The 12995-nt window shown below is 39.6% G+C and overlaps 1 protein-coding gene across 1 annotated transcript in view; it reads right to left on the bottom strand.

Moving 5' to 3' along the window:
* Positions 1-6679, bottom strand: part of UTP20 (UTP20 small subunit processome component) — an 86300-nt gene extending 79621 nt beyond the window's left edge. Inside the window, 8 exon segments of the mRNA XM_068969726.1 lie at positions 519-674; positions 1150-1287; positions 1912-1993; positions 2827-3015; positions 3475-3607; positions 3721-3787; positions 5711-5791; positions 6635-6679. Of these exon segments, the coding sequence (XP_068825827.1) occupies positions 519-674; positions 1150-1287; positions 1912-1993; positions 2827-3015; positions 3475-3607; positions 3721-3787; positions 5711-5791; positions 6635-6679 (891 nt within the window).
* Positions 6680-12995: the final 6316 nt, after the last annotated feature.

The raw sequence follows: 12995 nt of genomic DNA, 5'->3' as shown, positions 1-12995 counted from the left end.
AATGATAACCATGAATGTTATTCCCATCCAAGTACTAACCAGGGCTGACCCTGCTTAGCTTCTGAGATCAGATGAGATTGGGTGAGTTCAGGGTGGTGTGGCCACAGACATATCAACAACATTTCTGAGTGCACTGTTTCAAGTTCTTAACAAGTATTTCCTCACCATCCTCACAGGTAGAGAATACTATTACTCTTAGTTACCAGATGAAAAGAATGAGGACTAGACACTTAAATGACTTTCCCAAGTCACAGGAGCAGTAAGTGGCAAAGAGGCCATCTGGCTCCGAAGCCTGTGCTCTTAACCACAACACTCTACTGCATGCCTCTCAAGATACTGAAAGCAAGTAAAAGTATCAGCACAGCGGGGAGAGGGAAGGAAAATCCTAGAAGTGTGTAAAATTATGGTAAAAACAATTATAGAATATAATCTCCAGCAGCAATCCGCTGAGCTAAGAACAACAGCAATCAACTCCTGGACTCCTAGTCACACACAAATACTTAAAAACCACAACTCACTTGCAAACATTCAAAGAATATTCCAAAATGTTCCTTGTAGATATAGAGTGCAGCGGATTTGACCATGTTTTTGAGTGTTTCTCCAACTAAAATCCATGGAAGTTGAGCTTCTGTTTCTGTAACTGGTCCGAGCTTTTGCAAAATTAGCTTTACTGCCTGTGGAAATCCAAGAGTCATGAAAATGAATGTGTACACTCTTAGTCTCAAGTACTACACTGTTATTTCCACTCTTGATTATTCTCCACTCTGATCAAGCTATCTTAAAATCTGATTCAGGATAATCAAGGATATGACAGTTTTGGTGGTTAACTATGTGTCCCAAAACAATTTCAAAACTAGGATTAGGAATTTTATCATACAACTGCCCACCCCCCATTACCCTCACTCACTGATCAATTTGTCTTACCTTCCAGCATGCAGGATGAAAAAGAGAGCAGTGATTTTTTACATGAGAAATACCTAATAACCCAGGGCCTATATCAGGTAAGCACTGCTTTTAAAGCCCTAATGCTCCCCAAATGTTTTCTATTTATTCTACATAATCCTCTCTCTGAATCACCTGTGTATATCTCATCCATTTCCTTTTTAATCCTTTTCACAAAGACTCAAGGAACTCCTCTAGCTTATTTACCTTCTCTGTGCAAGAGTGAAACATATTTCTAACTCCTTTGCACATTTCAAAGAGCAACTGTCCAACGCCTTCTACTTTTTCTGGATGTTCATCAAGATCAAGAAACATTAAATTGAAAAGTGCATTTTTATCAGAAACCTAAAACACAAAATGCAAATGGAAAACTGCATTTACAACATAAACATATCCAAAAGAATTACTATTTGCTATTCTACAGATGTATATTTAAATGTAATAAGGAAAAAAATTCTGAAAAGAGACACTTGCAATGATTTCAAACTACTGCGAGAGTACAGTAACATTTTTAATGTTACACAGAAGTGATTAATTCATTGGTATAATATGAAGGTATGTACCAAGAAAAACTATATAAGGCAACATTCTATCATTTATGAGTATGAAAGAAATTTAATAGCAATGATTTTATTATAAAAACTCTTATAAAAACAAAAACAAATGACACTATACAACCAGTTGCTTACAGGAAACTATTATAAAAATCCCTGTTAATCTCACTGCTCATGTACAGACTGACATGAATTAGAGAATGTATATACACCATGTAATAATAAAAGAAACCACCAAATTATTTCACATTAGTAAGCAAAAACAACAATGATGAGATAACCTCAAAACAGTAACTGGTTTCCATTTATATATATATATGTCAGTCCATAATAACCATATTATAAAAGATATTGCCTTCTGTTCATCAGATTCTTGAGAATTAATGAGCAATAAACATATAATTGTCAAACTAACCTTTCTCATCAAAAAAGTAAAGCTTTCAGCAGCAAAATTTCTTATATGTAGCTTTTTATGAGCCAGAAGTGTACTATACATGCTATGAGAAAATAAGATGTTTAATTAATCATTTTGATAAAGATGCATTAATAGTACATGTCAATTATGTTCTTAACACTATGCAAGGAAGGTATAATAAAATAAGCAGTTTACAATCTCATTTGATTACATGACACTCACATGTCAAATGGAAGACTGACGGTAACAGACATTAAACATTCTAGGACTGGCTGTTGTCAGTATCAGTAAAAACTGCCTGGACTTCCCTGGTGGAGTAGTGGATAAAGAATCTGCCTGCCAAAGCAGGGGACATGGGTTCGATTTCTGATCCGGGAAGATTCCACGTTCTGTGGAGCAACTGAGCCCCTGTGCCGCAACTCCTGAAGCCCATGTACCTACAGCCTGGGCTCCACGCACTGAAACTAGACAGCAGCGCCTGTTTGCCACAACTGGAGAAAGCTTGTGTGCAGTAACAAAGAGCCAGCGTAGCCAAAAACTAAAAAAATAAAAACCTCCCTTGACCAAAAGATAAAAACTTAACACAACTTAAACGCTAAAAACTATCACTGTAGAAGAGGATCACTCTTCTAAGGGGCTTCGAGCACATCGTTGTTTCCACAGAGGAAATCTTACGTTTGACAAGCGCATATTGCTTTTGCTCTCAAAGTGATACAGATGCGGAGCAGGACTGACTGCAGAAGGGCATGAGAAATCTTTTGGAGATGAGGGAAACATTCTTAAACTGGATTGTGGTGATCGTTGCATAACTTTATAAATTTACTAAATAGCACTGAATTATATACAAAATAAAATTTTAAAGCTAAAAAAAAAAAGAGGAAAAAAAGAAAAATGTGTATGAGAGAAAAGGGTTACCTGTATATATTGGGCATGTCTTTCACCATCAGTCTCCAAAGGTACTTGTACAGGTATGACAGAGAGGTGAAAGCCCATTCTAACAACTCCGTGTCCTGAGTCTCCAGGATTGAGGTGATGGTCAGAAAAAAATCCTGAAAATGGGGATAGAAGTCTGTCTGCAGATCTCGTGCCAACTGTACAACCAAACTGGATGAAAAAAATAAAGAAGGTAATTGATTCTGAGACATGAAGATTAAAAACCGAACACTACAAATCTAGTTCACAAATGATAACCAATCGCCTATGATGAAAAGGTTAATTGAACCTTCTAAACCAAGTCTCAAAAGAAGTATAAAATTTTTCATGTTTTAAGAGTTGAGCAAAGAAATCAGGCTAGAGCAAGAAGATACACTATCACAAGTTACGGTCAATCGTTCCAAAACTGTCAAAACTCAGGTTCTTATAAAAGTAGAGAAAGCAAAAGAATATATATCCTTAAGATTCTGCTTTACAGTAATATACCAATATTTTAATCTAACAACAACAACAAAGGTAAATTCTTGCTTCTACATTACAAACACTAGATCTAAAGCACATGTAGCTATAAAGCAACCTTTCTTAAAATTCAGATAAATGTTGTCACCTTTCTCTCAACATGCTACTTACTCCAAAAGGGGCTGATAGGCGTAACTGTTCTTGATTTGCAAGTGAGTCTTCAAACTCTGAACCATCTCATTTTGATGGTACACCAGCTGATTGAATGACTGGCATTTGTCAATAACCTCTTTGTAAAATTTCCCTGGGTAGAGGAAAGAAAAAAGTTCTACTTTTCCATCACACCACTCTTTAGCTGTTTTGACCATATTCAGTGCAAATGACAGGTGAATAAAATAGAAACAAAACAGAAAATACCAAAGTGTTCCGTCAGGTTCAATTCTCTCCACTTCAGCAGACCCTCAAAAAAGTAGGTTTCAACTTCCTGCCAAGATTAAAGCAGTCCATCAATTAGACAACTCAAAGGAAAACTATAATCAAGATAAATAAGAATAAAGATACATTAATATTTTAAGACAATGATGATAGACAAGAGTTGAAAAAAATCCTCTTAGTTTTTTTTTTTAGAAAAGGGCATTAACTAATACACCTTAAAAAGCAATCAGGTATACAATATGGGCAGCAAATTTAAACATATGCAATAGTCACATTTTTAAAAAAAATTTATTTTTTTCACAATTTTAAGCCAGGAAAAATGTTGACTCTTACAGTTCTTTCATTCTGCTTTTGGAAAAATGAATTGCTACACTATCTGCCAGAAGTAATCTGGCATTTCTATTAAAATTAAAAACAGGTATGTCCTTTAACCCAGTGATTCCATTCTTGGAGATTTTCTTATAAAATTTGTGATTTTGTAAGTATAAAGATGTTCATTCAGCTTTATTGTGGGGGGGGGGGGTGGGGGGAAATAGAAAAAAGCCTAAATATCCAACAATAGGAAAATGGTTGGCATATACCGCATGGTCTACACATAGTAAGATATACCATGTGTCAAAAATTATATCTATTACTGAATTAGAAGGATGTTGAAAGTATTCTTTCAAAGTGAGAAAAGCAGGTTTTATAGTGAGGAATATGGTAGGAACCAATTTTTCTTAAGAGGAAAAAAAGAAAACCTCTTTAAGTGTTTGCACATATTTATATGAAACTAAAGTTCTTACTTAGATGACTACCAAATCATCAAAAATGGTTGCCCTGACTCCAGTTGTGCTCTTTCCTCCACATTAAAGCCAAAGAGATCTAAAAGTTACACTTGGATCATGTCACACACTCCCCTGCCTTATAATCCTAGAATGATTTCCCATAGTTTCAGGATAAATTCAAACTTAGCTGGATATGAAGGTTTTCATGGTCCTTAATTATCTCTTCAGCATTATCTTCACCCCTTTCACCCATTCACAGTTACCATCAACACAAACATCCCACATCCAATTATAAGCATACCAAAATGCTCTGCAGGTTCTTGAATGTGACATGCTCTCTTTAGCCTCTATTCCTTTATAAAGGTTTCTTCCTCAGCCTGAATCAGCCTTTTCTGCTTTCTTTGCCATGCTAAAGCCCGCAGAAACAAGACTCAATTCATGTAACACTTGTCTACTTAATCTTTTTTGACACCTCACTTTACACCCCTAAAGAATCTTGGTTAGGCTCCCTTCACTGTGAGCTCCCAAAGCATTATGTGCCTACCTAGATAACATCACTTAGCTGAATTCACATATTACAGACAAGGCATTCAAAGTGACAGTGAGCAGAGCCTGACTAGAATCAAGTGAAAAGCTGTAAAAACTGAGGTTGAATCCCAAGTTGATGCATGTTATAAAAATTATGGCAGAGAAATGATGCAGTGATTTTTGAATAGAGTTATGGCTGAATTATAGCATGGTCAGAAACGGAAAAAAGTTATATGGTCAAGCCCCCCTTTTTTTAAATAAAGGAGGAAACTAAGCCCCAGTAAAGTAACTTGCTCAAAATCTCTTTAAAACTGTAGTTTCAGGAATACAGATCTGCAGCGGGGCTCAGAATGCACAAGGGAAGGAAGAGACTGGAGTCAGAGGCCACCTGAGAATCCAGTCAATTTTCTAACATCATCCAATAGAACTTTTGCAATGATGAAACTGTTCCATATCTGCATTTGGTCAACATGGTAGCAACTGGCCACATATAGCTACTGAGCACTTGAATTTTTTATTTAATTCTATCTAATCTGTCAAGTGTGGCTGCTGTTTGAGACAGCACAGGTCTAATGCATTTCAGGTTCACAAAAGAATGGCTTGAGAAATAATTCAAGTCTCAGACTGAAAAACCAACTATGAGTACTTGAAGATCAGCTAATTTAACATTCTCTTACCTCGTCATAGCTTGCAGTTCTATCAATTCGGTGAATAATGTCGATATTCACATTCCCCAGTCGCTCAGCAAATGTAAGAAACTGAAGGGGAGGAGTATATTTAAAATACATTATCATTTTATACGTTTCACATCTTGAATATCTGTTTTAGTGCTATATAATCACGTTGACAATTTCCTTGTGAAAGTATAAAGTTTAAAGCTTCCATACGCCACCTCATGTTCTATCATTAGAAATGATGATAAGCTTTACTTTCAATTTCAGACTTGTATTTTCAATCAATCATAAAATGTATAACTGAGTTTTACAACTAGAAGTAGACATCACTGATGAATCACAAAAGACAACTTTAAACAAACTGAATGAGCGTTAAACAAATGCACTGCACTACTATAGGAAGAAAATGAAATATTTCTATATTTGCAAAATGTTTAAAATCAAATTCCCATGCTACACTGTGTTAAAAGACAGCAATGTGGCCTCGCTAGATCTACTGCTAGGTTTCACTCATACCCTACTGCAAGCACAGAATCTGGCGAAGTCGTTTCACCAACTGTATTTTTAAATATACACAGACCTACGGTTGTGGAGTAACAAAGAAACCCTCTAGAAACAAACAGAAAGGGGTGTTATCAGCCAGAAGCTCTAAGTCACTTACCTCCTCCACCGACCCGCCTCCCCAATTCGATTTTCAACGACAAAAGAGCAAAAAAAAAAAAAAAAAAATCCTAACCGGTTAGTCTGTGATACTGAATTGGTTGTCTGGAGTTCCGGCTTCCTTCCCCATCCCATTATTTATTACTCTAGGAGAGAGGAAAGCTCGTTTGCCAGAGCCTCCGGACAAGAGACTCCCGCTCGGTCCGGAGCACGGTACTCCTAGAATCCCGCTCAGAATCAGGCCCACCGGCAAGTTCCCTCGCTCACCCGGTACGTGTTCTCGGTCTTGTGGGAAATCGGCTTTGGCTTCATGGCTGCAGAGGGGCAGCGGCCCGCGAAGATCTCGGGAAGGGTCGAAGGGATGCTACAGGCTGTAGAGAAAGGAAACTGGTTCACACACTTGGGCGCCCACGTAAGTAGACTATCTCACGTGCGGCTCGAGTTAGTGGGAGCCGCCATGTTGGAAACGGGGAGGAGCCTAGGTGCACCACGTGAACGGAAGTAGCGGACGGAGCAGGAGCGCCAGTCCCCAGAGCCTTCTGGGAACGGCGGAGTGTCTGAGTGAGTAGGTGGCTGTGGAAGTTTATCAGCTGTCTTGAGCGAAGGTTTATAAGAGAAATGTGCGTATCGTAAAAGAAAACACTCCCGTCGTCATTAACAGCTGACCATCACTAACCCTCACTATGTGCCCTACACCAAGCAAAGTTCTTTACCTTCATGGTTTCACAGTAAAGCGCATTGTGACCGTTCAGTTCAGTTCAGTTCAGTCGCTCAGTCGCGGCTGACTCCTCGCGACCCCGTGATGATTCGAAATGAGGTACATATTTTTAAGTCTCTTCGGCCTGCGAAGAAAGCAAGGATTAGCAACTGATAAGTGGCAGTCTGGCAGAGGTCACTCAGCTTCAAAGTCTGATATTCTTAACCTGCCTGCCAACGCAGGAGATGTAAGAGACGCGGGTTCAATCCCTGGGTTGGGAAGATCGCCTGGAGAAGGGCATGGCAACCTACTCCAGTATTCTTGCCTGAAGAATGCAATGGACAGAGAAGTCTGCTGCTACTGCTAAGTCGCTTCAGTCGTGTCTGACTCTGTGCGACCCCATAGATGGCAGCCCACCAGGCTCCCCTGTCCCTGGGATGAAAGTGAAAAGTGAAAGTGAAGTCGCTCAGTCATGTCTGACTCCTCACGACCCCCTGGACCGCAGCCCACCGGGCTCCTCCGTCCATGGGAGTTTCCAGGCAAGCGTATTGGAGTGGGGTGCCATTGCCTTCTCCCACAGAGAAGTCTGGAGGGCTACTAGTCTGTAGGGTCGCAAAGAGTTGGACGGAACTGAAGCGACTTAGCACGCACACATCGCACAGTAACTCATGCTTTCATGCACAACCAATTAGCTTTTTGTTATTTTCTTACCAGTTTTATGTCCTGTTGTTAAACATAATTATATGAACAGGTGTGTGTGTGTGTGTGTGTGTGTGTGTGTGTGAGAGAGAGAGAGAGAGAGAGAGAGAGGTTTTTTCACTTCATTCAATATTTCTGGAGAGTCTGCTATGGCCTGTGCTCTGTTCTATTTGAACTGTGGTGTTGGAGAAGACTCTTGAGAGTCCCTTGGATTGCAAGGAGCTCAAAACAGTCAATCCTAAAGGAAATCAACCCTGAATATTCATTGGAGCTGAAGCTTAGATTCTCTGGCCACCTGATGCAAAGAACTGACTCAGAAAAGACCCTGATTCTGGGAAAGATTGAAGGCAGGAGGAGAAGGGAACAGCAGAGGATGAGGTGGTTGGATAGCATGCCTACTGGGTGGACATACCTTTGAGCAAGCTCAGGGAGTTGGTAGTGGACAGGGGAGTTGGTGATGGACAGGGAAGCCTGGTGTGCTGCCATCCATGGGGTAGCAAAGAGTCAGACACGACTGAGCTGAACTGAATAATATTACTATTAATAATAATTTTGGTTGGAAATGTTTATTCTGGTGTGCTTACATCGTAAATACCCAAGGAGAGATATTCAGTAGACAAACTGAATATATTCCTGCTTAGTCATGTATGGATGTGATAGTGGGACTGTGAAGAAAGCTGAGTGCTGAAGAATTGATGCTTTTGAACTGTGGTGTTGGAGAAGACTCTTGAGAGTCCCTTGGACTGCAAGGAGATCCAACCAGTCCATTCTGAAGGAGATCAGCCCTGGGTGTTCTTTGGAAGGAATGATGCTAAAGCTGAAACTCCAGTACTTTGGCCACCTCATGCAAAGAATTGACTCATTGGAAAAGACTTGATGCTGGGAGGGATTGGGGTCAAGAGGAGAAGGGGATGACAGAGAATGAGATGGCTGGATGGCATCACCGACTCAATGGACATGAGTTTGAGCGAACTCCAGGAGTTGGTGATGGACAGGGAGGCCCGGCGTGCTGCAATTCATGGTGTCGCAAAGAGTTGGACACGACTGAGCGACTGAACTGAACTGAATGCTCAGTGTAGAGGTCAGGGCTGGAGGTGTGACTTAAATACATTTAACTGAAAGTGTGAAGTTATTTAAAACCATGGAACTGAATAAGATGATTTAGGGAGAGAGTGATGTAAAGGAGAAGGAAGAAGAGAAGAGAACCCAAGTTGAGCAATAGAATGCTCCAACATTTAGCAGCAGCCAGAAGGGTGACAGGAAAGAGAGTCATTGACAGAAACAGACTAGTCCTGGCCTAGAAGCAGAGCCAGTCACCAACTGTAGTGAAAACTGAGGAGAGAGAAGTAGCTGCTGGATCTGACAAGGTTATGGTCACTGGTGACTTTGAGAAGTACTGTCCAGTGTGGAGGAAAGGAAGGAAAGGAAGTGAGCAAAATATGTATGGTGAAGAAATAAAGTCGATATTGTACTATTATATTGTTATTGATATTACATGCTTTTCCATGTTGTCACAGGGTTGTAAAAAATAATTTTTAATGTCTCCATAACGTATGAGACTTTTAAAAAAAGTTTTTATAGGAGTATACTTGATTTACAATGTTGCATTAGTTTCAGGTGAGTAACAAAGTGAATCAGTTCTACATATACTCACTCTTTTTAAAATTCTTTCCCACTATAGTCAATTACTTCCCTAGTGGCTCAGAGGTTAAAGCGTCTGCCTCCAATGTGGGAGACCCGGGTTCGATCCCTGGGTGGGGAAGATCCCCTGCAGAAGGAAATGGTAACCCACTCCAGTATTCTTGCCTGGAGAATCCCATGGATGGAGAAGCCTGGTAAGCTACAGTCCATGGGGTCGCAAAGAGTCGGACACAACTGAGCGACTTCACCTGCACCTTCACCTTGATAGTCAGTTACAGAGTATTGAGTAGAGTTTCCTGTGCTATTGAGTTTTACTTTTTAATAATAAAATATAGAAGCACCCAATGTTTGGCTGGCTTCCAGTAGGCTAATTGACTTTTTCTTCTGTAGGTGGTTGTTCACTTTGCTGGATAACAGATTCTTTAAGGAAGTCTAAGAAAGTTGTAGATTTTCTCTTCAGAAAAATGCTAATAAGCTCATTCACACTAAAATGCATAGATGATTTCAAAGAGTTAGAAGTCTGCAGTTACCTGAGGGTAAGAGCCCATACTCTAAGCAATGTTCCCAACCTATTCTTAAAATTATCCCCAGATAATTGTGTCCTTTTCCTTCTCTTATTTAGTTTTTGAAATGAAGTTAATGGGACAATAAGGAGTGGAGAGAAACATGAAAATCAGAAAGCTGACACTTGCAAGTTGCATATTGCATTATTACTCCTTATATGATCCTTATATATTAGCAGCTCTGGTTGAACTGTTTATTAATACACCATAGTGTTTAAGAGCATAGATGCTAGAATCAGTTTACCTGGATTTCATTGAATCCTAGCTCTGCCATTTATTCCTGGTGTGGTTTGGGGGAAAGTTACCCTCTCTGAGCATCAATTCGTTGTATGTAAAATGGAGCTAACAAAAAGTACGTACTTCATAGGGAGTGTTGTGCAGAGTTAAGAAGCTAATGGATGAAAGGTACCAGGTACCATAACTGCACAACCTTTCACAAGTTACCTAACTACCTGAGACCCAACTTCCTGACCTATTAAAAAGAAGTGACATTAATAATGATACCATTTTTAAAAGGAATTGTATTGGCACAGAGGGTGGAATAAATGTTTACTGAATGGATAAATGGTCTACTATCTTCTACTTGACAAATTCCTTAAGGACAGAAACCATGGACTTTTTCAACTTTGTATCACTAATGCATCCCCTGAACTTGAGGTTAATGAGTGTTTGTTGATTAACAAAGTGTACATTTTGTTTAACCCTGACAAACTCACGAGTAATGTAACTTCCTACATTGAACATGGTTTGTGTCACAGGATTTTTAATATTTCTTCCAAAGCTGTTTCTTAGGTTCTATGGAATATCCAAAGCAGCCCTGAAAAGCACCACTGTTTACTTGGGAATCTGCTTTCCCCCAGCTATTGCCCTCTATGCCAATGTCTTCAATACCCAATGCCATCCTCTGTTCCCTTTTACCACAATGGTTCTGCCTGCCCCATCCCTTCCAGCCAGTTCATTTAGACAAATTCTTTCATTTCTTCCTTCATAAGCTTGATTGGGAAGTCTTGGCAATTTTTCTGTTTAATCTTTGTTTCCTCAGTGCCCTCTAATTTAAAGCCCAGGGATTACAAAAGCACAAGGAGTTTGCCTAGCTACGTGAACCTCAGTTTACTCATCCACAAATTAAGGGTAATACTAGTGCCCCTCATGGAGTTGTTCTGAAGAGTCAGTAACCTAATACTTTGGTTATCAAATTGTGGTCCCCAACCAGCAACATCAACTCTGTATGGGAACTCGTTAGGTGTGAATTCTGAGGCTTCACCTCAAACCTGTCAAATCAGAAACTGGGGATGAGATATTTTTATTAAGTATTTGCTATTGTCATTATTTTATTCTCCTATCCATATCACCAGGGTAGGTTATATTATCCTCACTTTAAAGATAAGGGATCTGAAGCTCAGAGGACTTCTAAGCAGTGGAAGGATTTGAATTTGGGTCTTACAGTGTTTTTTTTTTTTTTTTTTTTTACTGCCCCATTTTTTTTAACTTTTTACTTTATATTGGAATATAGTTGATTAACAATGCTGTGTTACTTTCCGTACAGCAGAGTGATTGAGCTATACCTATACATGTGTCTATTCTTTTTTGAATTCTTTTACCATTTACCTTGTTGTGTGGTACTGAGCAGAGTTCCCTGTGCTATACAGTAGGTTCTTGTTTTCTATTTTAAATATAGCAGTGCTGCCCCACATCTTAAGAGTGTGAACTAGGAGAGACAGACTTAAAGAAATAAATGCATGGATATCGTGGTGGACATTTGTAGATTTCTTGACAGTGTGTGTTCTTTCTTCTTCTGGAAACAACATCCTGATTTTCCTTTCAGGACTCACTCTTCCCTCATTCTCAGTATCTGAAGTTCAGATTAGACACCTAAAAAAAAAAATTAGACACCTAGGAGGGCCTGTGTCCTAAGAAGTATTTCTTTGACCAACTAACTGGTTCAGAGGTGAGTGTGTGTCCTAAACTGGACCAAGGGCCCTATCTGGAAGTTTCATTAGAGCTGTTGGGAAAGAGGTGCTTCTTTTTCTTGGATTTTGAAAGATGATAGTAGCCTTAAGCTGTTGGTGGCCATTGTGTGACTTCATGGAGAAGTCCACCTGAGAATGAGTTCTGTGCAAAGTAAATGAGAGAGAGAGACAGGGAGAAGGGGTGAGGGAGGGAAGGAGATTAAGATGAGTTTATGTGAGCCAATGGATCCCTCTATCCAGTTCTCGGTCTCTTCAGTAGCCCTAGTTCATAGATTCCCTCTTTGTGTGCTTAAGTAAATTTTAATTGGGTTCTGTCACTTTCATCCAGTTCAGTTCAGTTCAGTTCAGTCGCTCAGTCATGTCTGACTCTTTGCGATGCCATGAATCGCAGCACGCCAAGCCTCGCTGTCCATCACCAACTCCCGGAGTTCACTCAGATTCACATCCATCGAGTCAGTGATGCCATCCAGCCATCTCATCCTCTGTCGGCCCCTTCTCCTCCTGCCCCCAATCCCTCCCAGCATCAAAGTCTTTTCCAATGAGTCAATTCTTTGCATGAAGTGGCCACAGTACTGGAGTTTCAGCTTTAGCATCATTCCTTCCAAAGAACACCCAGGGCTGATCTCCTTCAGAATGGACTGGTTGGATCTCTCCTTGCAGTCCAAGGGACTCTCAAGAGTCTTCTCTAACACCACAGTTCAAAAGCATCACACTTAACACATCTGATTTAAACTTTTTATGTTGCTGATAAATAAGACTGGAAACTTAAGCCTTCCTCTCAGTACAAATGTTTATATGGTGAGTCAGAGTCAAAAAAAAAAAAATCAAAGACAAAATCTTGAAAAATAGGAATCAGTGATAGACTGGAAAGAATATCAGACCAGGAGTCATAAAACCTGGTTTCTAATCCTGGGAGGTTCACTCAGCTATGTGACTTTGTAAAATTAATGCTGCTCTGAAAGAAGTAATGTATACATATGTGCTTTGAATGTTCCATTGAGGTCAAATAATTATTAGAGTTTCTCCTTAAACTTCTTACATGTTTACAATGGTACATT

This window comes from Capricornis sumatraensis, chromosome 4 (genome assembly GCF_032405125.1).
Source record: "Capricornis sumatraensis isolate serow.1 chromosome 4, serow.2, whole genome shotgun sequence".
NCBI lineage: Eukaryota > Metazoa > Chordata > Mammalia > Artiodactyla > Bovidae > Capricornis > Capricornis sumatraensis.
Note: the sequence above shows the minus strand (reverse complement) of the source record. Positions and strands in the feature narration are given on the sequence as shown.